This window comes from Callorhinus ursinus, unplaced genomic scaffold, assembly GCF_003265705.2.
Source record: "Callorhinus ursinus isolate GAN/ISIS: 27379988/994484 unplaced genomic scaffold, GSC_fseal_2.0 scaffold14, whole genome shotgun sequence".
Taxonomy (NCBI): domain Eukaryota; kingdom Metazoa; phylum Chordata; class Mammalia; order Carnivora; family Otariidae; genus Callorhinus; species Callorhinus ursinus.
In genome coordinates this window covers 13641354-13669067 of record NW_027397076.1, presented here as the reverse complement: position 1 = coordinate 13669067, position 27714 = coordinate 13641354, and the positions used below count along the sequence as shown (strand labels likewise).

At 39.1% G+C, this 27714-nt stretch overlaps 1 protein-coding gene across 10 annotated transcripts in view; it reads right to left on the bottom strand.

Moving 5' to 3' along the window:
• Window positions 1-310: 310 nt before the first annotated feature.
• Window positions 311-27714, bottom strand: part of USP44 (ubiquitin specific peptidase 44) — a 53689-nt gene continuing 26285 nt past the window's right edge. For 9 of the 10 annotated variants that reach the window (XM_073900490.1, XM_073900489.1, XM_025881447.2 and 6 more), the window contains 5 exons: window positions 16167-17661; window positions 12683-12878; window positions 10531-10639; window positions 1462-1667; window positions 311-514 (listed from right to left, as the gene is read on the bottom strand). In XM_073900490.1, the coding sequence (XP_073756591.1) occupies window positions 315-514; window positions 1462-1667; window positions 10531-10639; window positions 12683-12878; window positions 16167-17591 (2136 nt within the window). In that variant the 5' untranslated portion in view covers window positions 17592-17661 and the 3' untranslated portion in view covers window positions 311-314. The remainder of the gene's footprint in view (window positions 515-1461; window positions 1668-10530; window positions 10640-12682; window positions 12879-16166; window positions 17662-27714) is intronic. The other variant, XM_073900496.1, reaches the window with a different exon arrangement.

Sequence of the window (27714 nt, the reverse complement as noted above, 5' to 3'; positions counted from 1 at the left end):
CTGAACTTCAGTAAAAGATTGCACAAATTCATGATCTGAGCCAATTAAGACATCAAAATAAAAAAGAGGTAATGCCAGTCTGAAGTAAACACAAAGTTTAAAACTCCCAAGTACTTGAAAAAAGTTTAGTTACCTGCTGTCATTGATACACATATTCATGCTAATCTTGTCTCTGTGAAAGGAGTTTTGTTGTAGATACAAAATGTATAAACAGTGCACTGATTCCTAAGTAAAAAATTAAAACCATGAAGCTCCAAATTGAAGCCCTTTTAAAAAGTATATAAAACCGCAAGAAGAAAGCCCCACTGTCTGGATCAGCTAAGGATTTCATTAGAAGAGGTATCAGCTTCTTCACTGGGATGTTGGCTACCAGACAGGAGTTCTGGAGGCAAGAGTTTAGAATGTCCATTCTCAGTAACTCGCTGGGTATAAAACAAGATATAAGCTTGGGCCTTGCATACTTCGTCCATAGTGCACATGCTTAGCTTGGAGTCATTGCAGTGTACCCAGAACCCTAGAGTGAAGCACAGAAATACTTTACCTAAAGGTTTATAAAAGAACTTTAGAAGTTTCTAATATAAATTAATATGGATTTAAAGGCATTAGTTTCAGTGAGAGTTACATTTCTTTGAAGGGAAAATAACTAGCCAATTCATTTCTATTGATGAGAAATACAGCTTGGGCAGTATGTTATTCTGGAATCATCTACCTTTATTCTAGAAGTAATCTGAAGTTAAAAAATCTGAGTAGTTCACTTGACACTATCTTTAATTCTAGGTATAATCTGACCAGTTAATGCTTTTGCTGCTAATCATATGTAGAGCAAACAGTGTACAACTCACTCTTGGTAGTTTATTGTTAAATTAATTGCCCTCATGGATTATGTGGGCTTTCTCTCCATACCTCTTTTCTGGGTGAGGTGGAATGGTATGCATGGGGAGGCTCAGTCTTCATTCAGTAGTAGTTAAAGGAAGGGGAAATAAAAAGTGAAACCTAAATCAATTTTGCTACCTATGAAGATTGTCCTTGAGGGTCCATGGAGGCAGTAAGTGAAAGTGAGTTTTATTAAAACCTGAACTCAGAGTTTGTTCTAAATATCTGTGATCCCCAGTTCATTAAATGCTCTGTTCTGTAACAAAATTAACTAGATGAAACCACTAAAGAGAGGACCTGCCCTTAGAAATGTGCTTGTAAGGTAGCAATCTGACTTTTAATTAATGTGACCATCCTTATTATCCTATACCTACAGCCTTTGAAAGTCAAAACTACTACAATCCTGCAGAAAATATCCCATTTTCTGCACAAACCTGTTTTTTATGAACTGTAGAAGTATTCTTAAAAAAAAAAAAAAAGGTCAAGTGGCTTCCCTTAAGATGATTTAGTGGCCAATTTAGAAATTGTAAAGCCTAAATACCAGGTTCCAAGTCTGACCCAAGATAAAATACTTTTCCCCATCTATACCTCCTTCAGAATTATAGCAGTAGGCAGTGTAGTGTCCTGAGCCAAATCCTTTCCCATGGTGCATTACTACAGCAGATAAATCATAGATAAAACATTCTGGTCTGAGGGATTTCAGGGATTCCCTGCAGCAATAAGGCTCCATGTTTAAGATTTCTTCAAAGCCAACATGAACACCAATTTTCTCTCGGTTATTACGTCCTGACCACCTGTGAACAAACCAGGGTAAAATGATCAAAAAAAGTCAAGGGAATATACCACGTACTAGGTTCAGACAGTCATAATAAAAGGCCTCAGTATAGAATACAAAGTATCATATGTAAAATAATGTAAATATAAAATCCTTTCAATGCTGAAGTTGGCTATAAATGGAAAAATTTAGGTTTATTAAACAGGTCTGGTCAGGTTTTAAAATATTTGTCTTCTATAGTTAGATGATTATATAGGAAGCAAATTAACTTTCAGCAAAGGAAATTATGGCCCTATAGTAGTTTCCCCCTTCTAATAGATTAATTCAAGGTACCAAAGGGTTTTTAATTCTCTATTGCCTTGTCACACCATGAGGAATCTAGAATCACACCCCAGAATCTAGAATTTGTTCTTGGGAGACATAATCTAGACCTTTCTTGGCCAGATGTACAGAAAAGTAGGACAAAACAAGGCACCTCTAATTCTTCAGAACACTTTAGAGCTCTTCTAAGAAAAAAATAGGAACTGTAACCCCTGTAAGTCACCACAACACTCATTAGGGACAGAACTCAAGGCCTCCATACTGTCATTTTCTCAGTCTGTCGGTCATGCTTCCTGGTACTGGACCAAAGCTTGGCAAGCAATGTTTTTATCATACACACAGTATGAGCTGATGATAACAGGGGAAAACAATGCCTTGTTCAAGAGAATGTAATGCAGCTTGGTTTATGGTGGTACAGAGACAAAAGACAGACACAGATGAAAAGAGGATAGCATTGACTTTAAATGATAAAATGGACCAAACGGACTTCACAGATATACTCAGAACATTCAATTCCAAAGCAACAGAATACACATTCTTCTCTAGTGCACATGGAACATTCTCCAGAATTGATCACATCCTAGGTCACAAATCAGGTCTCAACCAGTACCAAAAGATAGGGATCATTCCCTGCATATTTTCAGACCACAATGCTTTGAAACTAGAACTCAATCACAAGAGAAAAGTTGGAAAGAACTCAAATACATGGAGGCTAAAGAGCATCCTACTAAAGAATGAATGGGTCAACCAGGAAATTCAAGAAGAATTAAAGAAATTCATGGAAACCAATGAAAATGAAAACACAACTATTCAAAATCTTTGGGATGCAGCAAAGGCGGTCCTAAGAGGAAAGTATATAGCAATACAAGCCTTTCTCAAGAAACAATAAAGGTCACAAATATACAACCTAACCCTACACCTAAAGGAGCTGGAGAAAGAACAGCAAATAAAGCCTAAACCCAGCAGAAGAAGAGAAATAATAAAGATCAGACCAGAAATCAATGAAATAGATACCAAAAGAACAGTAGAACAATTCAACAAAACTAGGAGCTGGTTCCTTGAAAGAATTAATAAGATTGATAAACCCCTGGCCAGACTTATCAAAAATAAAAGAGAAATGACCCAAATAAATAAAATCACGAGTGAAAGTGGAGAGATCACAACCAAGACCAAAGAAAGAAAAACAATTATAAGAACATATTATGAGCAACTCTATGCCAGCAAATTAGATAATCTGGAAGAAATGGATACATTCCTAGAGATGTATAAACTACCAAAACTGAACCAGGAAGAAATAGAAAACTTGAACAGACCTATACCCACTAAGGAAATTGAAGCAGTCATCAAAAATCTCCCAACAAACAAGAGCCCAGGGCCAGATGGCTTCCCAGGGGAATTCTACCAAACATTTAAAGAAGAATTAATACCTATTCTTCTGAAACTGTTCCAAAAAACAGAAATGGAAGGAAAACGTCCAAACTTTGAGGCCAGCATTACCTTGATCCCAAAATCAGACAAAGACCCCACCAAAAAGGAGAATTACAGACCAATATCCCTGATGAACATGGATGCAAAAATTCTCATCAAAATACTAGCCGATCTGATCCAACAGTACATTAAAAGGATTATTCACCACAACCAAGTGGGATTTATTGCTGGGTTGCAAGGTTGGTTCAACATCCGCAAATCAATCAACGTGATACAATACATTAATAAAAGAAAGAACAAGAACCATATGATCCTCTCAATAGATGCAGAAAAAGCATTTGACAAAGTACGGCATCCTTTCTTGATTAAAACCAAGGGATAGAGGGAACATACCTCAATATCATAAAAGCCATCTATGAAAAATGCACAGCGAATATCATTCTCAATGGGGAAAATTGAGAGCTTCATCAGAAAACTGAGAGCTTTCCCCCTAAGGTCAGGAATGCAGCAGGGATGTCCACTATCACCACTGCTATTCAACATAGTACTAGAAGTCCTAGCCACAGCAATCAGACAACAAAAAGAAATAAAAGGCATCCAAATCGGCAAAGAAGTCAAACTCTCATTCTTTGCAGATGATATGATACTTTACGTGAAAAACCCAAAAGACTCCACCCCAAAACTGCTAGAACTCATACAGGAATTCAGTGAAGTGGCAGGATGTAAAATCAATGCACAGAAATCAGTTGCATTTCTATATACCAACAACAAGAAGAAAGAGAAATTAAGGAATCAATCCCATTTACAACTGCACCCAAAACCATAAGATACCTAGGAATAAATCTAACCAAAGAAACAAAGAATCTGTACTTAGAAAACTATAAAATACTCATGAAAGAAATTGAGGAAGACACAAAGACATAGAAAAACGTTCCATGCTCATGGATCGGAAGGACAAATATTGTGAAGATGTCAATGCTACCTAGAGCAATCTATACATTTAATGCAATCCTTATCAAAATACCATCAACTTTTTTCAAAGAAATAGAACAAATTATCCTAAAATTTGTATGGAACCAGAAAAGACCCTGAATAGCCAGAGGAATGTTGAAAAAGAAAAGCAAAGCTGGTAGCAACACAATTCCAGACTTCAAGCTCTATTACAAAGCTATAATCATCAAGACAGTATGGCAGTGGCACAAAAACAGACATACAGATCAATGGAACAGAATAGAGAGCCCAGAAATGGACCCTCAACTCTATGGTCAACTAATCTTCGACAAAGCAGTGGAAAAAACCAATGGAAAAAGACAGTCTCTTCAACAAATGGTGTTGGGAAAATTGGACAGCCACATGCAGAAGAATGAAACTGGGACCATTTCCTTACACCACACACAAAAATAGACTCAAAATGGTTGGAAGACCTAAATGTGAGACAGGAGTCCATCAAAATCCTAGAGGAGAACACAGGCAGCAACCTCTTCGACCTCAGCGGAGCAACTTCTTCCTACAAACATCGCCAAAGGCAAGGGAAGCAAGGACAAAAATGAACTATTGGGATTTCATCAAGATAAAAAGCTTTTTCACAGCAAAAGAAACAGTCAACAAAACCAAAAGACAACCGACAGAATGGGAGAAGATATTTGCAAATGACATCTCAGATAAAGGGCTAGTATCCAAAATCTATAAAGAACTTATCAAACTCAACACTCAAAGAACAAATAATCCAATCAAGAAATGGGCAGAAGACATGAACAGATATTTTTCCAAAGAAGACATCCAAATGGCCAACAGACACATGAAAAAGTGCTCAACATTGTGCAGCATCAGGGAAATCCAAATCAAAACCTCAATGAGATACCACCCTCACACCAGTCAGAATGGCTAAAATTAACAAGTCAGGAAACGACAGATGTTGGCAAGGATGCGGAGAAAGGGGAACCCTCCTACACTGTTGGTGGGAATGCAAGCTGGTGCAGCCACTCTGGAAAACAGTATGGAAGTTCCTCAAAAAGCTGAAAATAGAGCTCCATATGACCCAGCAATTCCACTACTGGGTATTTACCCCAAAGTTACAAATGTAGTGATCTGAAGGGGTATGTGCACTCCCAATGTTTACAGCAGCAATGTCCACAATAGCCAAACTGTGGAAAGAGTCAAGATGTCCATCGACAGATGAATGGATAAAGAAGATGCGGTGTATATATATACAATGGAATAGTATGCAGCCATCAAAAAATGAAATCTTGTCATTTGCCATGACATGGATAGAACTGGAGGGTATTATGCTAAGCAAAATAAGTCGATCAGAGAAAGACATGTATCATATGATCTCACTGATATGAGGAATTCTTAATCTCAGGAAACAAACTGAGGGTTGCTGGAGTGGTGGGGGGTGGGAGGGATGGGGTGGCTGGGTGATAGACACTGGGGAAGGTATGTGCTATGGTGAGTGCTGTAAATTGTATAAGACTGATGAATCACAGACCTGTACCTCTGAAACAAATAATACATTATATGTTAAAAAAAAAAAGAGAGAAGATAGTAGGAAGGGAAAAATGGAGGGGGGAATTGGAGGGGGAGATGAACAATGAGAGACTATGGACTCTGAGAAACAAACTTAGGGTTTTAGAGGGGAGGTGGGGGGGATGGGTTAGCCTGGTGATGGGTATTAAAGAGAGCACGTACTGAATGGAGCACTGGGTGCTATATGCAAACAATGAATCAAGGAACACTACATCAAAAACTAATGATGTAATGTATGGTGATTAACATAACATAAAAAAAATAAAAAATAAAGAGTGGGTGGCTTAACCCACTGGGCCATCCAGGCGCCCCTGACTTTTCCCATTTTTAACTGTTTATTCTCAGTCTTGTAGGTTTATCCTCATCTACCTAAACATTAAATATGTGTTCTTTGATCAGAACAGAGCTTTCATGATATTAGAAGATGATGTGGAGAGAGCAAGCAAGTGAAATCACTAAGTCACATGCATTTCCAGAGCCCTGAGAGTTCCTTCCATGGCCAACTTCTTGGCAGGCAACCTGTAAAGTCATTTAGGACTCCATGCTTGGTTTAATGCTCTGAGGTCAGTGTCTTGAAATTCTTAACAATGTCATCTTTGAATGTGGGTTTCGTCACAGTCAATGGGACAACGGAGCATGTGCAGGAGCAGAGGCGAGACTCCAGAGACAGTATGTGTGCGCTGTAGTGGTCCTGGCTCCCGGTGCTGCCACAGCGTGCACACAGCAGTGGACCCTGCGGGCAGGCAGCAGCCTGGGACAGTGCAGAGCCTTGGGGAGCAGGAAGCGGGGAGCGGGGCCAGGCTGGGGCCTGCGCAGAATGGAGGTTGTGACGGCAGCAGGCATGCATGGAAAAGTGAAGTGACTTTTCTAACTTCAGAGTCAGCCTCTTGACTCCCAACCTCTCACCTCCCTGCTGCTTTCCTGGTCTCCATGACCTCATCCTGGTGACCTGACTTGTTCAGTGATTTTATATGATTCGTGACATGGTGTATTCAGTGATCATATGTGAGAGCTTCTTATTAACCTACTTTAAAGTGTAAAAGAATGGGGCACCTGGGTGGCTCAGTCGGTTAAGCATCTACCTTCGGCTCAAGTCATGATCTCAGGGTCCTGGGAGCAAGCCCCATATTGGGCTCTGTGCTCAGCAGGGAGCCTGCTTCTCCCTCTCCCTCTGCCTGCCTGTCTGCCTACTTGGGATCTCTCTCTGTCAAATAAATAAATAAAATAAAAACCTTAAAAAAAAGAAAAGAGGATAGCATTAAATTACTAAAACATGAGGTTATGATAAATAATAGTAAGTAGAGAAGGACAAAGGAAGATAAGCAAAAATATGTGAAAATACTATTAGTACAATATAAAATTGTATGGAGCTAAAGGTGAGACTTGCAAATTAAATTATCTGTTGGAGCAGGAGTCATACCCCAAAACTTCTCCCATGAAATGTATAAGAGATCCTATACTCAATGCACCTGTAACTAGTCAACATGGAAGACCAAGCATTTAAAAAAAATAGGACTTGCTTAACAAAAGTTCCTATAATTCCTATCACTCAAAAGATACTTTTAGTTTACCATAAAATTCAAACCTTACATTATTTAATGCTAAATAAACACTTATAAGCCATCTAAAAGGACTCATTCCTGTTGATTAAATTGGGTACCAGTTTTTTTCTACTGATGTAAATACAGTAAAATGATAACAAGATAACACTATACCCTAAGTTCATAGTGGTTTGCTTCAAAGAGAAGGGAGAGCATTGGACTAGGAGGCACACAAGGCGAAGGTCTAAGGTACTAGAAATGTTCCATTTCTTATGCTTTTCAGAGGTTCCTGTATGCCCCTCCCCATCCCATTTTCCCCTTTATCTTTTATATATCCTATATATTTTATACATTGGCAAATATAATAGTGTTTTTTGAATAAAGAAAACGGAGAAAGACAAATGTGGTAAAGGCAGCATAAACAAAATCTCTGAATCAGAAATAAATATGTCCTGAAGGGTCAAAAATGTTTTGGGCAAAAGATGGAAAGGGATAGAGTCAAACAGGTTTAACTCAAAGGAGAGCTTCAAATACCAGATTAAAGCAGCAATTAGTTAGAAAAGGAAGGTCTTCAACAGTTTATAGTAACCGATTCAGTACAAATTTAAGGCCTTTCAGTTCTGTCTTTACAGAATCTCATTTATGCTCTTACTTCTCCATGCTCCCTGGCCCTTCTTACCTGGCCGTGGAATACAATATTAACCTCCTAACTAATCTTCTTGTTTCTATTACCCTTGATTTTATGCACAATGACAGGTCTTACCTGATTTCACTAAATCTTTTGTTATATACCCTTCCCCGTTCCTCCTGTATACCTTTGTTCATGTTGCTTCCTTAGGCTAAAGTGCTCCTCCTGCATATGCCCCATTCATTCAATTAATAAATATTTTTGGGCAACTACTATGCACAGAGCTCGGTTCTGGGCCTTGAGATACAGGAATGAAATAGACAAGGTCCCTGTCATTACTGAGCTTCTGTTCCACTGCCAGCAGGAAAGAAATAAGTAAATAAACTACTAATTGCAGATAGTGGGTTTTGCCATTTAAGCAAAAATAGGGTAATGTGATAAGGAGAGTTCCGTGGTGCTACTTTTAAATAGGATGGTCAGGGAAGTCTGCTCTAAAGAATGGACATATGAACTGAGACTTGAATGATATAAAGAGACTTTGGGAACATTTAGACATCAGCTAACTCCCTCTTCCAAATCTCTGATAAATCAATTTGTACATAACTTGTGATACTCAGTATTTTTTTCTTTCTTTTTTCTTTTTTTTAATTTTAACTAGGCTCCACACCCAGCATGAGGCTTGAACGCTCAACCCTGAGATTATGAGTCACATGCTTTACCGACTAAGCCAGCCAGGTGCCCCCTTAGTACTTCTCTTTCACCACTATTTCTGTGCATGCCTGACTATAATCTTGAGGAAAGGATCCTACCTTATATTTCCCGAAGAATTTAGGACATTTTGCATTTAACAGCACTCACATGTTATTTGTTGACTATACCTTTAACAGCTTCCGTAAGTAACTGAAATAACGGACTAAAATTAACAGTGAATATCTCTGGGAAGTGGGGCTGAGAGGAAAGAGGTGCTTTTACTTTGGACTTTTACTTTACCTTCTGTAAAGTTTGCATTAAAAAAGAAAACATGTATTACTTTAATTATTTAAAAAAAAACTTTAAGGAGCCCCCGGGTGGCTCAGTCAGTTAAGTGTCTGCCTTGGGCTCAGGTCATGACCCTAGGGTTCTGGGATCAAGCCCCACATCGGGCTCCCTGCTCAGTGGGGGAGCCTGCTTCATCCTCTCCCTCTGCCCCTGCTCATGTGTGCTCTCTCTCTCTCAAATAAATAAAATCTTAAACACACACACACAAAAAAAAACTTTAAACAAGCCAAAACCCATTATGTATGAAAAACACGGTTTTTCTCCATAGTTTTCAAATCATAGCACATAAGGTGACTTAAGAATAAGCTCTAAGGTTAACATGGTTATTGCAAGGTATGAAACCATAAGCTTTGCTTAACCAATAGTTGTGCAAACTAATTCGCCTGACTAAATATATTTCTGAACACTAGAGTTTTTTTTTTTGTTAACTGCTCTGAATTGAACTGCTATACCTTAGATATTTTCTAAGAATGAGGCAATGGGGTCAAATACTCTTAAGTTATAAATTTAAAACTTTTATTAAACTCTATAAGCAGAAGCTTACAAGAATAATATCACAGACCAAATGTGATGACCCTAGTCATCAGCAATGCATTCTACAAGGGGAGCTAATCAGAAGCTTAGTTACTGAAAATGGTGTCTATTGGTCAAGGCTAGAGATGACAGAATTTTTTTTGTCTTTAAAAAAAAAACACAGAAGGGTGCCTGGGTGGCTCAGTTGGTTAAGCGACTGCCTTTGGCTCAGGTCATGATCCTGGGGCCCCGGGATCGAGTCCCGCATCAGGCTCCCTGCTCAGCAGGGAGTCTGCTTCTCCCTCTGACCTTCCTCCATCTCATGCTCTCTCTCTACCATTCTCTCTCTCTCTCAATAAATAAAAATCTTTAAAAAAAAAAAAGATGTAAAAAAAACACAGAAGTAGATAGATGTTAAGTCATCTACTAGCCAAGTATATACTATTAAAATCTGATTCAGGGGCACCTGGGTGGCTCAGTCGCTTAAGCGTCTGCCTTTCAGCTCAGGTCATGATCCCAGGGTCCTGGGATCGAGCCCTGCATCGGGCTCCCTGCTCAGCAGAGAGCCTGCCTCTCCCTCTCCCTCTGCCTGCCTCTCTGCCTGCTTGTGCTGTCAAATAAATAAAATCTTAAAAAAGAATAAAATAAAATCTGATTCATCATGTGTGTTAAGTTTTGAAGCACGGTAAGCACAAGGAATGATTAACTTAGAAGTGTGTATTTGGAAGGGCGATTGGCTGGCTCAGTCAGTAGAGCGTGAGACTCTTGATCTTGGGGTTGTAAGTTCAAGCCCCACGCTGAGTATAGAGATTACTTAAAAATAAAAAATCTTTAAAACAAACAAGCAAACAAAGGGAGTGTGTAGTTGGAATACTACTACTACTAACCTGAATCGTTTGAGATGTAGTCTGAGAACCTGAGGTAGGTGGCAAATCATAAGCTGTTTTTGTGCTTCTGTGAGTACAACTGATTTTGAAGAAAACCTTCTATGCTTTGCTGTGATATAAAGACAGAATGAGAATCAAATTTAAAGATACAAGGAAATGCTGAGTAAACTTTAAATACTTTAGACATGTATTATTAAACATCTTCTCTGTTACAGGTATTGTACTGTGCTAGAGATAAAGACATGGCCTTGCTCTCAAAAAACTTATAAGCACACAATTAGCACACAATTTAAGAGCTAGTCAGGCAGACAGACATGTAAACAATTAAGTCCCTGATTTAATATACTCCTACAAATAAGGCAAAAGAATGATCTAGTAGGTGCGTGGGTGGCCCAGTCATTAAGCGTCTGCCTTCAGCTCAGGTCATGGTCCCAGGGTCCTGGGATCGAGCCCCGCATCGGGCTCCCTGCTCAGTGGGAAGCCTGTTTCTCCCTCTCCCACTCCCCCTGCTTGTGTTCCCTCTCTCGCTGTCTCTGTCAAATGAATAAATAAAATCTTTAAAAAATAAAAAATAAAAATGGATTTGACTATGCCAATTAATAGGAAAAGTTAAAACTTTCCCTAAGCATACTTTAATATACTCTTCCCAAATTCTTAATTTAAAAAAGTATCATAGTCAGTCCATTTACTGAGGCTAATTGGAATCCCAGGGGGGCGGGTCCTTAATAGCTCAGAACACCCTTCCCCACTTCCTGACAAAGCAGTCCTCTTCCAGCTCTGAGCCTGAGGCCTCCCCCTCAGTGTCTTGCTTTTGCTATTTTAGTACCAGATCTTAAACAAGTGGCACTTAGGATTCTTTTGTTGTCTCCTCTGCTTCTCTAGAGGTCCACCCATGAATTGTGCCCTGAAGCTTCTTCCTACCAGTTTGCTCTGGACACCCAGGAGCTGTCCTTCAACTTACACAGCAGCTCTCACTCCAGCCACGGCAGCAGCTGCTTCTCGTGGAGGAGGTGGAACCCCGCGAGGCTGTCCTTATAAGCTGTCTCCATTTGCCACAGGTAGCCTGTCCTCCGGGTCTCTGCCCCTGAGATGCAGGTATCCGGTGCTGCTGAATGTTTTGGACCTACTCTTGGATCATCTCCCTGAATATATGGCCAGTATAGCTAGATAAGTGATATCAACTACCTGACTTATAATTTTAAACATCTGCCTTTATGTATTAAATTACAGCAGCTGTTTTAGGACTTTATTTGGTAGACCCAGTAAACACACACAAACATGTTATAAAACCATATTCTGCATTCGTTCATGTTATCTTTCTATTCCCAGATTTGGTGGATGAAAGCATCTAGGACCATTCACATTTATTTCCAAGAAAAAATTTCACCATTCGAGTTTGATAAAGTTTATTTTTTTCAAATCTTATAAATCCTAGGCTACTTATCACAGAGTTCCTATTAGCACTCAGAAAATGTTAATATAAGTCATTCTAAAAAAACCATCAATTGGGGCGCCTGGGTGGCTCAGTCGTTAAACGTCTGCCTTTGACTCAGGTCATGATTCCAGGGCCCTGGGACAGAGCCCCACATCAGGCTCCCTGCTCGGCGGGAGACCTGCTTCTCCCTCTCCCATTCCCCCTGCTTGTGTGCCCTCTCTCGCTGTGTCTCTCTCTGTCAAATAAATAAATAAAATCTTAAAAAAACATCAATTGATGTAACATTTCTTCAATACCAAAACATCCAATATTTCTTTTATATTACCTTCGAAGTTTAAAACCCTAAGATCATTTTTTTCAAACATGGAAATTAGAGAGAATACCTGCAAATATATAGCATAAACACTAAGATACCACATGCACATTGATAGAGAAGATAAAGACTCGAAAAAGACACAGCAGATCTGTCATGATTTTATATACAATTTCCCTGGAGGAGGATGCTTCCCTTTAATTGAAATGAGTGTTTCATCCCCCAGTACACATAGCTCACAAATGCCAATTATAAAGTAGAAATACCTATCCCAGTTTCTTTTGGTGAACTAACGAAGTTTATTTCCATAACTGCTACTTTAGGAATTTCTTTCAGCTTCCTCTCATTTCTGTTTCTCCTTGCTAATCTTAGAAAAGCAAAGAGAATATACAGTTGCTACTTACAGTTACAGTGGTCACATACGTAGATTTTTCCTTCTAAAGCTTCAGTTTCTGTAAATTTGGCCAGCATTTCAGTAACCAGACATGGCTGGGAAGCAATATCTTTTCCATTGCATTGGTATCTTTCTGGAAATTCCAGTGATAAATCCCAGAAAGGTTCTATGGTATTTGATTTGTTGTCACATGCAAGACATGTAACCTGCAAATAAAAATATTTGTTTCTCAGATTACAATCCTGTCAAAACATTTACTCCCTTCACTATAGAGGTCACTGCCAGTAAATTAGATTTTCTTCTGAAAATGCACCGTCAGAATTCTGAGTAATCTGCTTTATATTATTTTCAGAGATTTTTTTTCATATAATTTTTCCTTTCAACGACTGTCAGTAAACCCACTATGTACTGGTGGGCTTTAACCAATAAGCATTCAAAAAACTCCAAGGGCATTAGTCAAATCTGAATGTAGGCAAACAAACAAACTGTGGACTCATTTAATTAGGTATACATTGTGTGTGTGTGTGAGAGAGAGAGAGAGAGATGGCGGGGGGGGGCGAAAGAGATTTATATGCATTTAATGTGTTTAGAATATTAGATTTGTTCTTTGCCCTTTTTCCTAACTTATCTTTCACTAATTTTCTCTCCCCAAATCCCTATAACTTCTTAACCACAATACAAATAAAATACTATTTGTATATTTTTAAATATAGATTTTGAAGCCCTAGCAACTGATAATTTCAAAAGGCAATACATTTAACGTAAATGATGTCATACTCTCACTTAAAGCAAATGTCACTACATTAAAATCCTCACCAAATACAGGAACCACAAAGAGTATAGGGCAGTTCTAACAAGTGAAGCACTCAGCACGACTTAATGCCAACAAACACTGCACAAAACTGAAGACAGACTCTATAGAGCTAATAATCCCTGCATGATAGATTACTAAACTCTCTTATAAAGAACACTCTTGGTGTTTGTTTGGAGACTCATTAGGGCAGGGTTTAACCTTTTGAGAACAGTTTCTTGAATAAAAAAAAAAGAAGCCATTCCAGGAACCAACCATCTGAATCCCCAGTTTTCTAAGAGTTTATTACGTGTCTGAAAGGAAGAGAGAAAAAAGCTGGCATAATAATTTTTATTAATTTCAAAAGTCATCTATAAAGGAAAAAATAAGCACATAGGCACCCTTGCACTATTCAAAATATAAAATAGTAACTTTCTGGAAAGAAATTTGTAGCCAAGGATCAAAAGTCCTACCCTTTGACAAAGTAATTTCTAGGACTCTGCCTTAGTGAAATCATTAGAAGAAAATGTACTGTGACATAATAACAGAAAAATTGGAAATAGTTTACAAGTCAACAATACAGGAATGGGTAAATAAATTATGGTATATACATATAATGGACATTGACATGCTATGAAAAAAATGATCAAGTATTTCAATGACTATGAAAAATCTTTATATTAATAATGAAAAAATGAAAAAAGCAGGTAAATTCATCATGACTGAACAAGTAGGAGAAAATAAATATGTGGAGAAGAGGGGAGCTTGGATGGCTCAGTCAGTTAAATGTCTGCCTTCGGCTCAGGTCATGATCCCAGTGTCCTGGGATGGAGCCCTCTGTTGGGCTCCCTGCTCTGTGGGGAGTCTGCTTCTCCCTCTCCCTCTGCTGCTCCCCCTGCTTACGCTCTCTTTCTCTCTCAAATACATAAATAAAATCTTTTTTTAAAATGTGCAGAAGGAAGGGGTGTGCAGGTGGCTTAGTCAGTTAAAGTGTCTGACTCTTGATCAGATCTTGATCAGGTCTTGATCTCAGGGTCAATGAGTTCAAGCCTTGTGTTGGGCTCCACATGGAGCTTACTTAAAAATAAAATTAAATAAATAAATAAATAAATAAAACCCAAAGCTTTAAATAAAAATAAAAATAAATTTTTTAATGTACAGAAGAAAAAAACTAGAAGAAAGTATACCAAAATGTTAATAGTTTTATGTGTGGGTTGTGGGGTTATGGGATAAGGGGATGATTTTTCTCTTACTGCATAGATTTACTGTATCATACAGGTTTTCTATGACTATATATTACTTCTATTTATAATAGTGCGTTTTAAAACTTTTTTTAAAGTAAGCTCTAGGCTCAACATAGGGCTTGAACTCACCACCCCAAGGATCAAGAGCTTCATGCTCTACTGACTGAGCCAGCCAGGCGCTCCTACTAATGGTGCATTTTAAACTTTTGCATAAAAGTGGTGGAAAAATAAAATTGCATGCAAACACAAGAAACAACTCTTACTTGCTAAATGGCACAGTGTAGAATCTTTACATTTCTGAAACATTAAGTGGAGTACACTTCAAAGAGAAACCCTAAGAAACATTTGAAATACTTAAACTACATGGGTGCCTGGCTAGAGCATGCAACTCTTGATTTCAGGGTTGTGAGTTTCAGCCCCACGTTGGGTACAGAGCTTTAAAAAAAATTCAAAAATATACATTTAAGCTACATTCCAGAAAAGTACCTATAAAGACAAAAGATGGTATCACTACTGTGAAAGTTGAACTGAGGAACAGAGGCAGGCCTACAAGGGGAAAGATATGACCTAACAGCCCAAATGCCTAAAGCAAAAAAAAATTTTTTTTTTTAAGATTTTATTTATTTATTTGTGAGAGAGAATGAGAGACAGAGAGCATGAGAGGGAAGAGGGTCAGAGGGAGAAGCAGAACCCCTGCTGAGCAGGGAGCCCGATGTGGGACTCGATCCCAGGACTCCAGGATCATGACCTGAGCCGAAGGCAGTCACTTAACCAACTGAGCCACCCAGGCGCCCCTAAAGCAAAAAAATTTTAAAGCTCTGTGCGATGGAAAAGTAGAGAGCCTTATGTCTAGTAGTAGTTTACCAATAAGTCCATTCATTACAGAGAGCTATTAATTAGATGGGAGATTCTGGTTTCGTGATTCCTTTTCACAACAAGGGAAACTTTTATAGCTATAATTAAAATAAAGGAAACCATTCAGGATCATTCTCAATGACATCACATTTATTTACTTTAAAATTTCCCTACCTACTTGCCCCCTTTGGTTTTACAGAAAGTCCTCCAGGGCTACTTCTTGGTTCCTGAAATTATTCAGATCCGTTCTCAGGGCAGCAGCATCTTCAAATGTATTCCCTGTGGGGTTAAACCCTCTCTTCTCAACCCCTCGGAGCATGAATTTAATATTATCAACCTAAGAAGTTGTTTCCTGATTCCCTCTCCCCACAAAAAAATCATTGCTACCATAGATGAAAAACTGCTTCCAGTGATTCATGAAGGAAACATGTAAATCAGTGAAACATTGTAAATCAGTGAGCTGACTTCTGCAAAAGCAATCTATTTTGACGCAAAAACAGTACTAGCTCTAGCTCTAACACACTAGAAATACAGAGAAAATGCATTTTTTAGGCTTCATTTTATGAATTCCCCAAGATGAAAATAAGATTTTAAAAAATCCATACCTGACTAAGAAGTTGTCCATGAAAAATATTATTCACAACATTCAGAACCTGTTTGATAAGTTTCCTTTGAGAAGTGGGGATGAGAGCTGGTAACCTAGTACCAGTTGTCTCTAGTTCATGTTGTATTTTATCCAAAAGTTCACAAAGAAATTCCTGAGCATCCTGTTGGGCATAACCACGAAAAGCTGGAATTAGTCTCCACACGGAGTGTAGCATAGCAAATGGTGAGACCAAGGCCCACTTTCCAGACCACATGACTTGGAACAAAGTATGCAATTCATGACAGAGAGAAATGTATTGTGAACTCGGCTCCCTTCGCTGAATAAGTTCCATCTTTCTACTCTTTGATGCTCCACCACTTAGTCCTAATGATAAACTTGGATGTCTGGAGGAAGCACTGCCTGTATCTTTTTCTTGGCATTCATTCATTTGATACACTGTATCTGTGATTGGTGGATGCTTATATGGTGATCTTGCCTTATCACTAGCTGTCACAGCCAGCCATCGGTTCAGATCAAGTTTTAAAAAACATTGCCGAAAAATAAGTAAATGACTCAACACTTGAAGAACAGAATTCATATAGCAAGTATTTCCCAAATTTCTCAATCCTGTTACACCAGGGGTTACTATTGGCCTTCGTTTACCTGAGGAGTCACTGGCTTTTTTTAATCTTACATCTTCTGAGGTAGATACTACTTTATCTTTTGCTGGTGATGCTGGGGTTTGTAGTGGAATTTGAACAGGAACTATTTCTACTGTGGTAGATTGAGCTAGACCTTGCAAACGTAAACTCTTTCTGGGATGAATAGTTTCCAGCTCTGCTTTAACTTGATACTCTAATTCTTGTCGTCTTTTCTTTACTTCTCCTTTTGCTATTTTTTCCTGAAATTGTTCCTCTTGCCTTTTTCTTCCAATGGGTGATTGTTCAAACCAAGTTCGAAAGATTTTACTCATTAATATCCTTCTCCTGTGCCAAAGAGCAGTATACATTTGATCTTCATTTTGAAGCAGAGATTGGGTGCCATCATACAAGTAGTAAGTCTCATCACTTGTACCCATAGACCGCAAAACCCTTCCACTACGAGTGGTGCACTGATAATTTTGACTTTTGATTGCACTTAACATACTTCGTAGTAACTTCAGGTCTCCAGTTGCATTATCATTAAGAACATAATCATCACAAAGGTAACAAAAAACATACATCTCATTCACCTCCAATGCGACAGGATGACTGCTTTCTTGAAAGTGCTTGAGTGCATGTTCTTCAATATATCTTCCACAGGCAACATGAGAACAGCTAAGGCAAGCCCAAATCGACTCAGTTGTATTGCAGTCCACACAATGCCACTTCTGAGGGTTGAGGATGGAATGGTCTTGAGCAAGCCGCAACTGCCCAATGTGTTTACATTTATCCATTGTTAACATTTATTTAGTCTAGCTGAGAAACACATAATCCAAACAAGTCTCTGTTCACGGTACCTGAAGCATCTGAAAACTAAGCAGAACAATACTATTTTTTAATAAAAGAGCCAATATTTTTATAAGGTATTTTACCAAGAATTATTTTATTTACTTATTTTTAAAGATTTGATTTGTTCATTATTCAGTTGAGAGAGAGAAGGGGGTGCCTGGGTGGTTCAGTCCAGTAAGCGTTTGCCTTTGGCTCAGGTCATGATCCTGGGGTCCTGGAATCAAGTCCCTTCTAGGGCTCCTGCTTGGCAGGGAATCTGCTTCTCCCTTTGCCCCTCCCCCCACTTGTGCGTGTGCAAAAATAAACAAACAAAATCTTTTTAAAAAAGAGACACAGAGAGAGAGAGAGAGCACAAGTGGAGGGGAGAGGCAGAGGGAGAAGCAGACTCCCCACTGAGCAAGGGGACCTGATCCCAGGACCTGGAGATCATGACCAGAGCCAAAGGCAGAGGCTTAACCATCTGAGCCACTCAGGTGCCCTTCAAGAATAATTTTATAAATTTGCTTCCTTTCCTCCCAATTTCTGGGCCGCCTGTCATAATACCATACGCAGTTCTCACTTTTCCCTTGCTCTGGAGGTCTCTAATCTCTCGTCTGCCTTGCTCTGAAAGAACTCACACTTCCCTTTACTTTCTTTAAAAAAATTTTTTTTTAATTTTCTGCCACCATCTACTGATAAAGGATGGGTAATGACCCCTTTTCAATGAACGAGAATAAGATCCATCCTTTTACCCAACAGTCGAGGGCAGTTGACAAAACTACATTCCGTTTCTTAAAAATTGGGGCTGGCAAGACTCAAATATATCTCACAAATATCTACATTCTGAGAGCCCTATCCACATAGTTATTAAAGCATAACCATAGTTAAAAGCATGAGGTCTGAAACAAAAACTTAGAGGTAAGAATTCTACCTCTGCTACATACTGTTTATATGTCTGATTTGAGCAAATATTTTAACTTCTCTAAAATTCTTCTGTAAAACAGGAAAAAAAATCATACCAACTTCAATGAAGGAGTGAGATAATATATTTGTTTAACACATAGTAAACACCCAATAAATGGTACTATAGTCTATTCTATTTATTATTATTTATTATTATTATTCTATTCTATTAATAGTCTACTCTATTTATTTAAATAAATCACAGTATTCTACTTAATTACCATTTTAAATTTAGCTTTCCACTACTAAATCAATAATGACCTTCAATTCTTGGCTCTATAACATACTTCGAATTTGATAGACTTGACAGTTTACCTATGGGAAGGAGAAGGACACAAGAGGAGAATACTTTTGTGTTTGAATAGCCTCTCAGGAATGTGCAAGGATATAAGCAATGAGAAAAAAGGAAAAATATGAACTGGATGGCGATATAAGGAACTTTTATGTTCTGGTGGGTCTACACACTATCTGAAATTATAAGCTTATTCTAAAAACAAAAACAAAACCCCACTCCAACAAAACAATCAACAATACCTGTATGGTTTTGACCCAGAAACATGTTCCTTTATCATAATAGAGTCAAGAATACTTCTGCTACAACTATCTAAAAATAGGGGCACCTGGCTGACTCACTGGGTGGAGCATGCAACTCTGATCCCTGGGGTGTGAATTTGAGGCCCATGCTGGGTTAAGAGACTACTTAAAAATAAAATCTTCAAAAATAGATAAATAAAAATAAAAATAGTAATCTAGTTAAAAAGTAGGGATCACAAAACACTTTATTGGGGTGCCTGGGTACCTTAATTGATTAAGCGTCTGCCTTCAGCTCAGGCCGTGATCCCTGAGTCCTGAGATTGAGCCCCATGTCAGGCTCCCTGCTCAGCAGGGAGTCTGCTTCTTCTTCTCCCTCTGCCCCTTCCCCCACTAATGCTCCTGCGTGCGCTCTCTCTCGTGCGCTCTCTCTCACTCTCTCAAATAAATAAAACCTTTTTTTAAAAAAAAGTTTTCTTCATTGATTTAACACAAATCGAACACATATTTCAGGTCACAGGTGGGGGAACCTAGTTACAAAACACTCAGAACATTTTATGTAGCATGATCGATGCTTTAAATTTTTTAGGGCAACAAGACAATATGAATTTCAATGGTACTTGCAGTGCCATCCCCAGGGCCCTAAGTAAACTGCAAAGGTGAAGCTGATTTTTGGTTCCTTCCCACCTCTTTTTTTTGTAGTCTCCTAGCAATCAGAGAGCCCCTCTTGCTCCACTTCTTAACTTTTTCAGATGTAGGCTGTATCCTGAATATGGCTGACCAGTCCTAACCCTCACATGTGCACATATTTCAAGCACACGTTTTAAATTTACTTCTCTTTCTCCAAAATTTCCTGAGGTCCAAAATCTGTTCAAATACAGTATTTTATTAGAACTGCTAGCATTCAACAATAGTTGCTAATGGCAAAATTAAGACATCAGTGATTAATAAATGCTCCATTATCCTAAATCCTTCCAGGTACTGAAGCTAAATATCTCAATTCTTGACTCCTCTTTCTCTTTCCCCACATCAATCCTTCAGGAGAAATGGTTGGCTTTATCTTCAAAATATATCTAGAAACTGACTACGTATTACCTCCACTGCTCTTACACTGGTCCAAGCCCAATCAAGTTTCACCAGAATTACTGTCATAAGGCTCCTTAAATAGTCTCCCTGCTTTGATTCTTGCTGCCACTGTCTTTAAACCCAGACCACCAGGGCCCAGACCTGACACTTCAGAGGGTCCCATTATGTGGAGTCAGCAGAGTCAAGGGGATGTGGTCACCTGGAGCCTGCACACATCCCCAACTCCCCTTTTGGACCCATTCACCGTTACCTGGGACCTCGACAATTCCCTACCCCAATCATCACCAAGCCTGCTTCCAGGGCCTACAGGCAATAAAAAGCCACTGACAAATTCTGTAGAGAAGAATGACATGATCAGATACATAGGTTACAGATGGATCTGAAATGGCAGATGTAGAGAAAAGATGAGTGATTATAAGATATTATTACTCCAGATATTATAAGGAAATTAAAGCTGTAGCAGTGTTAAAGCAAAGATGGGAGCAGAGGTAGATTAGTGTTAAAGCAAACATTGGCTGAAAGAACTGATTCAATATGGAGATTAAGAGAAAAATCTAGGGCTCTTTTCTATCTATTTTATTTATTTTTTATTTTTTTAAGATTTTTTTTTTTAATTTGAGAGTAAGAACAAGAGAACAGAGAGCACAACCTGGGGCTCAAGGGGGGGCAGGCTCGATCCCAGGACCCTGAGATCATGACCTGAGCAGAGGGCAGACACTTAACCGACTGAGCCACCCAAGTGCCCTACTTTTATTTTAAAAAAATCATAAAAAATAAAATAAAAGGATCATATAAAGAATACAGAGATAATTTAGTTAAACATTCATTTCTGGCAAGTCAGATAATAATTATTAGTTCAGCTTCTTGAGATGAAGAGGGAAATGCCACTTATTTGCACTCAAGGGAAATTATTTCATTCTAAAAATTTTTTTTAAAGATTTATGTATTTGAGAGAAAGAGAGAGAAGGCACATGCAAAAGCAGGGGAAGGGGCAAAGGGAGAGGGAGAAGCAGAGTCCCCACTGAGCAGGGATTCCCAATGCTGAGCTTGATCCCAGGACCCCAAGATCATGACCTGAGCTGAAGGCAGGCGCTTAACCGACTAAGCCACCCAGGAGCCCCTCATTCTAAAATTTTAGAGGTGGTATGAGTTAACACCTTGCACAACATTCAGAAAAGACTCAAAAGAAAAAAAAACCTAGAAAGAATACACATAGTTTATTCTGGGGTTATCCATATTTTCAAATATCTAAAAATTATGAGATGTTATTTGTATAAGTTTTAAGTAGGAATATATACATACTAGTGTATAACTTAGCTATGTATGTGCTAAATATAGCCTCTTTACTCCCTTTTCTATATTCTACAAATACATTCCCAGTTATTACTAAAAAATCTATTTAGATGATTGTTAGGTCCTCACAGCCCTTCAACTGGAAGTGGCCTATAATTAAACAGCATGATTCCATTCAACAAAAAATCATGAAAAGGGTGAAATGTTGATCAGATGCCATCTCTCAGGGAGGCAATATTGCAGCAGAAAGGTATCAAAACAAAATGGTTAGAAAGCACACTCTGGAATCCAAAAGCCTGATTTTCACAGTTGGCTGTATTTACTATGTGACCTAGACAAATTATTTAGGCTCCACTCACCTCAGTTTTCTTATCTTTAAAAAAACAACGGTAAGAAAACTAATAGGGTTGTTGAAGGAATTAAAGAAATTTGTATTTATTAAGCACCTAGAATAAACCCTGACAATTATGTGGCTCTCAGTACATGTTAGCTGATAATACTATTACTACTATTACTACTACTACTACTACTATTACTACTGCCACTACTTCTACCACTACCACTACTACTACTACCACCACTACTTCTACCACCACCACCACTACTACTACCACTACTTCTACCACTATCACTACTATTACTACTACTACCACCACTACCACTACTACTACTACTACCACCACTACCACTACTACTACTACTACCACTACTTCTACCACTACCACTACTTCTACCATTACCACTACCACCACTACTACTATTACTACTACTACCACTACCACCACCACTACTACTATTACTACTACCACTACCACCATTACTACTACTATTACTACTACTACCACTACCACCACCACCACTACTACTATTACTACTACCACTACCACCACTACTACTAYTACTACTACTACCACTACTACTACTACCACCACCACTACTACTACTATTACTACTACCACTACCACCACTACTACTATTACTACTACCACTACCACCACTACTACTACTATTACTACTACTACCACTACTACTACCACTACCACCACTACTACTACTATTACTACTACCACTACCACCACTACTACTACTATTACTACTACCACTACTACTACCACTACCACCACCACTACCACTACTACTACTACTACTATTACTACTACTACTACTACTACTACTAATTTCCTTCTTTCCTTCTAGTTTTATCACTTTTAGTCAGGGGTTCATTCTTCTCAGCCATCTGTGTACTAAGCCCAGCTAAGGTGCTAGCTGATAATTAAGCTGATAATTAAGAACTAAGGTCTGACCTCTCCCAGGGTATTTGCATTTTAAAAGGATTTTATCTCAAAGATAAAATCTTTAAAAAATCCTAAGGAGTGAAACCAGGGTTTCAGCCTGCCTAGCTCAGTTGGTAGAGCATGAGACTCTTGATCTCAGGGTTGTGAGTTTGAGTGGCATGTTGGATGTGGAGATTACTTAAAAATAAATTTTTAAAAACAAAACCAAACAAACAAAAACCCACAAAGAAGCGAAACCGCAGTGGTGGAATGACAGATCAGGAGATTAAGATTTTAGAGCAGGGGGCCCACTTACCCCGTCTACTTATGAAAGAAACTAGGAGAGGGAAGTAATCAGGAGCCAGCAAACCAGCCTGCTGCCACCTGAAGTTTCCAGTTTGGTCTGCTGCCTAGAGCCAAAGCTCAAAGACACTTAGCAAGGTATCCCCAAGGGGGCCTCATCACGCAAAGATCTAAAAGCTTGGAGGAAAAGAAAAGGGGGATGGGAGTATTTTCTTGACACTTCCTATTTTCCTCCACTGGGTTAAGAGCACTTCTTCTCATTTGCTAATCCACTGAGGAGAAATGTATTGACTGTTTAGCTTGCAGGTTGGTTATGTAATTTTTTTTTTTTGGTTATGTAATTTTTAGCAGTATATTCACTTTAAAGAGAGATAACAATATTTCTGCATCCTCCATATAGAATCTGATAAAATATTACCTGTGCCTATATATAATAGCAACACACAAATAGTCATGATGTTTTGAATGAAATCTATATATAAAGATTAAAATGATCTATACTATCATTTTCTCATACATTTAAAAAATGTTTCACACTTAAATTCCAATTAATATCTATGAAATGCTTTTTTAAAACCAAGGATGCTACCTTTATTTTAAAGACAGATGGATTTATAAATATTCTGAAAGCTTTGTCATTCTTCACTGCTTAAAGACAAAATTTTTAATTGGTTCAAAGAAAACCATTTAAACTATTTAAACTTTTCATGCCCTATAACTAGGCATTTTTATTTTTAAAATTCCCTGCAGCAATCCCTTCTCAGCCTTTTGGCTAAGATCAAGTGTAAAATTCCTTGCAGCAAATCTCTAGTTTAAGAAAATAATTGTATTTGACTTACTGAAAGCTGATTATTTTACATAGGGTTAACATATATTTAATTATTAAAGCAATTATGGAATAGAAAACTAAAATGACTAAAAGAGAAATAAAACATTTGATCTTATTAAATATAGTATTTTTAGTTAAAAATTTACATCACGCAAAAATCAAATCTCATGGGTAAAATATTTAACTTGTTACAGTTCAACAGCACAAAATTGTTTATACTTAACCACCCAGTGAAGACTATCTGAAATTAATTTTCATTTACTCAGATTATAGCCCTTTGCAACATACAATCCAGGCTTTAAGCATGGAGTAATACCTTTCTGACATCTATTTCAATAGCTCATCCTATTGGCAGAGTTTCAATGATCAGATCTAGATAGCTGACCACCAAACCTTTCTGAACCAGTCTCAGGCACACTACAAATTCAGCTTACATCTTGCCTTCACAGAGTTAGTTTCTTTTCCAGTATCCTCTTATTAAAGATAGTATAGTATTGTTCAAGTACCCAGGCTAGGTTTTGTTTTTGTTTTTTTTTTTAACTCCTCCCTTCCATCTTTTCCACTCAATCTGTCACCTATGTATATAAGATCATCACTCCCCAAGTCTTTTCATTTGCAGTTATCATACTTATTATAGACTTTATTATATCATTCCTGAGGTACAGCAGTAACCTCCAAACTGGTTTCCAATCATCCAGACTCTCACTCTCCTCTATGGTACTATGCTGGCAAATCAAACTTCAAGTTTCCTTTGAGATTTTAACTTAAAATCCTGTTTCCCACAGGCACCTGGGTGGCTCAGTTGGTTCAGTATCTGCTCTGGGCTCAGGTCATGATCCTAGAGTCCCAGGATCAAGCCCCACGTTGGGCTCCCTGCTCCCTTCGCATTGGGGAATCTGCTTCTCCCTCTCCCTCTGCCCCTCCCCACAGCTCGTATGTGCTCTCTCTCCAATAAATAAAATCTTTTAAAAAATCCTCTGTTCCCCATAGTCCAATAAAACAGTAGATTTCTGAGGTGCCTGGCTGGCTCACTCATAGAGCACGCGACTCTTCATCTCAGGCTCGTGAGTTTGAGCCCCATGTTGGGTATGGACATTACTTAATTTTTTTTTTAAGATTTTATTTATTTGACGGAGAGAGAGCACAAGCAGGAGGAGCAGCAGGAAGAGGGAGAGGGAGAAGCAGGCTCCCTGCTGAGCCAGGGATCCCAATGCGGGGCTCCATCCCAGGACCCTGGGATCATGACCTGAGCCAAAGGCAGACGCTTAACTGACTGAGCCACCCAGGCGCCCCTAGACATTACTTTAAATAAACAAATCTCTTCTCTAACTTCCTAAAGAACTTGGGCTGTACCAAATGTGAATTCTTGTGTTTGTATATTCATCCAGTTCATACCCACTGAACTGTTGGGTAGGTTCCCTATGGCCAGGGAGGGACAATATCTCCTATTCTTAACCACTTATTCAAATGTCATAAAGAGAACTGAAGCAAGACCTGCATTTAATACAAATTGATTGTGCCAAGAATTTGGTAGCCTGAAACAACATGACTATAAAACCTATATGATTGGGGTGCCTGAGTGGTTCAGTCGGTTAAACGTCTGCTTTCTGCTCAGGTCATGACCCCAAGGTCCTAGGATGGAGCCCCGCATCAGGCTCCCTGCCCAGTGGGGAATCTGCTTCTTCCTCTGCCTGTCCCCCTGTTTGTGCTCTCTCTCTCAAATAAATAAATAAAATCTTAAAAAAAAGAATAGGAAGTCTAGGGACATCCAGGTGGCTCAGTCTGCTTGGGTCACGATCCCGGGCTCCTGGGATGGAGTCCTGCATCAGGTTTCTTGCTCCGCAGGGAGGCTGCTTCTCCCTCTGCCTGCCACTCCCCGTGCTTGTGCCCATGCTCTCTCTCTGACAAATAAATGAATGAAATCTTAAAAAAAAAAAAAAAAAAAAAAAGGAATTATAGGGCTCCTGGGTGGCTTAGTCGTTGGGCATCTGCCTTCGGCTCAGGTCATGATCCCGGGGTCCTGGGATCGAGCCCCTCATCGGGCTTCTGCTCAGCGGGAGGCCTGTTTCTCCCTCTCCCACTCCCCCTGCTTGTGTTCCCTCTCTCGCTGTGTCTCTCTCTCTCAAATAAATAAAATCTTTAAAAAAAAAAAAAGAATTATACTTGAAAGAAAGAAAGAGAGAAAGAGAAAAAAATAGGAAGTCATGGATCACTAAAACTGCCCCCCATCCTCAACCAAGTGGCCATTTTTCCCTCAGGGTCAGTCAAGGCACAGTTTCCTGATATTTTGTAATATCATCATCCTACTTTCTCCATCCTTAACCACAGCCTACCACGTCTTGTCCCATTCTGTGTGCTTTCAGATACCCCAAAAAGATTTTATACAAAAGTAAACTGAGACATACTTCCCCACCCCTGATTCAAATTGTTTTAGGCACCTGACTGGCTCAGGTGGTACAGCAGGCAACTTTTTTTTTTTTAAGATTTTATTTATTTAGGGGCGCCTGAGTGGCTCAGTCATTAAGCGTCTGCCTTCAGCTCAGGTCATGATCCCAGGGTCCTGGGATCGAGCCCCACATCAGGCTCCCTGCTCCGCGGGAAGCCTGCTTCTCCCCCTCCCACTCCCCCTGCTTGTGTTCCCTCTCTGGCTGTGTCTCTCTCTGTCAAATAAATAAATAAAAATCTTAAAATATATTTATTTGTCAAAGAGAGCACAAATGGGGAGCTGCAGGCAGAGGGAGAAGTAGGCTCCCCACTGAGCAAAGACCCCAATGGGGGACTTGATCCCAGGACCTTGGGATCACGACCTGAGCTGAAGACAGACACTTAACCAACTGAGCCACCCAGGCGTCCCTAGCATGCAACTCTTAATAGAGCATTCAACTTTTTTGGGTGGGGGTGGGGGAGTGGGGACAGGGAGGAGCGGAGGGAGATGGGGAGAGAGAGAATCTTAAGCCGGCTCCACACGCAGCTGGGAGCCCAACACACAGGGCTCGATCTCACAACTCTGAGATCATTACTTGAGCTGAAATCAAGAGTCAGGAGGCTTAACCCACTGAACTGAGCCACCCTGGAGCCCCTAGAGATCAACTCTTGATCATGGTGTCGTGAATTTGAGCCCCATGTTGGGAGTAGAGATTACTTAGAAATAAAATCTTTAAAAAAATAAAAATAAAAAAATAAATAGGGGCACGTGGCTAGCTCAGTTGGTGGAGTGTACAGCTCTTGATCTTGGGTTGTGAGTTCAAGCCCCATGTTGGGTATAGAGATTACTTAAAAAAAGTAGTAGTAGGCTCCAAACCCAGTGTGAAGCCCAAAATGGGGCTTGAACTCACGACCCTGAGATCAAGACCTGAGCTGATATCAAGAGTCAGAGGTTTAACTGACTGAGCCACCCAGACACCCCCAAAATCAAATCTCTAATAATAAAATAATAAAATAAACGAATAAAAGAGTTAAAAAAGATTATTTTAAGTTTTAGTAGGGTATGTAGTGACCTTTTAAATAAATATTTGTGCTCCAAATACAAATATTACTAAGAGCTACAAAAATCACTGAAAACTTAGAAGGATAGCTAATTTTTTCTTCAAAAATTAACATTCTGGGGCACCTGGGTGGCTCAGTAGGTTGAGCATCTGCCTTCAGCTCAGGTCATGATCCTAGGTCCCTGAGACAGAGCCCCATGTCTGGCTCCCTGCTCAGTGGAGAGTCTGCTTCTTCCTCTCCCTCTGTCCCTCCTCCCTACCACTCCCTGCTTATGCTCTCTCTCTAATAAATAAATAAAATGTTTTAAAAAAATTAACATTCCACTATAAATTT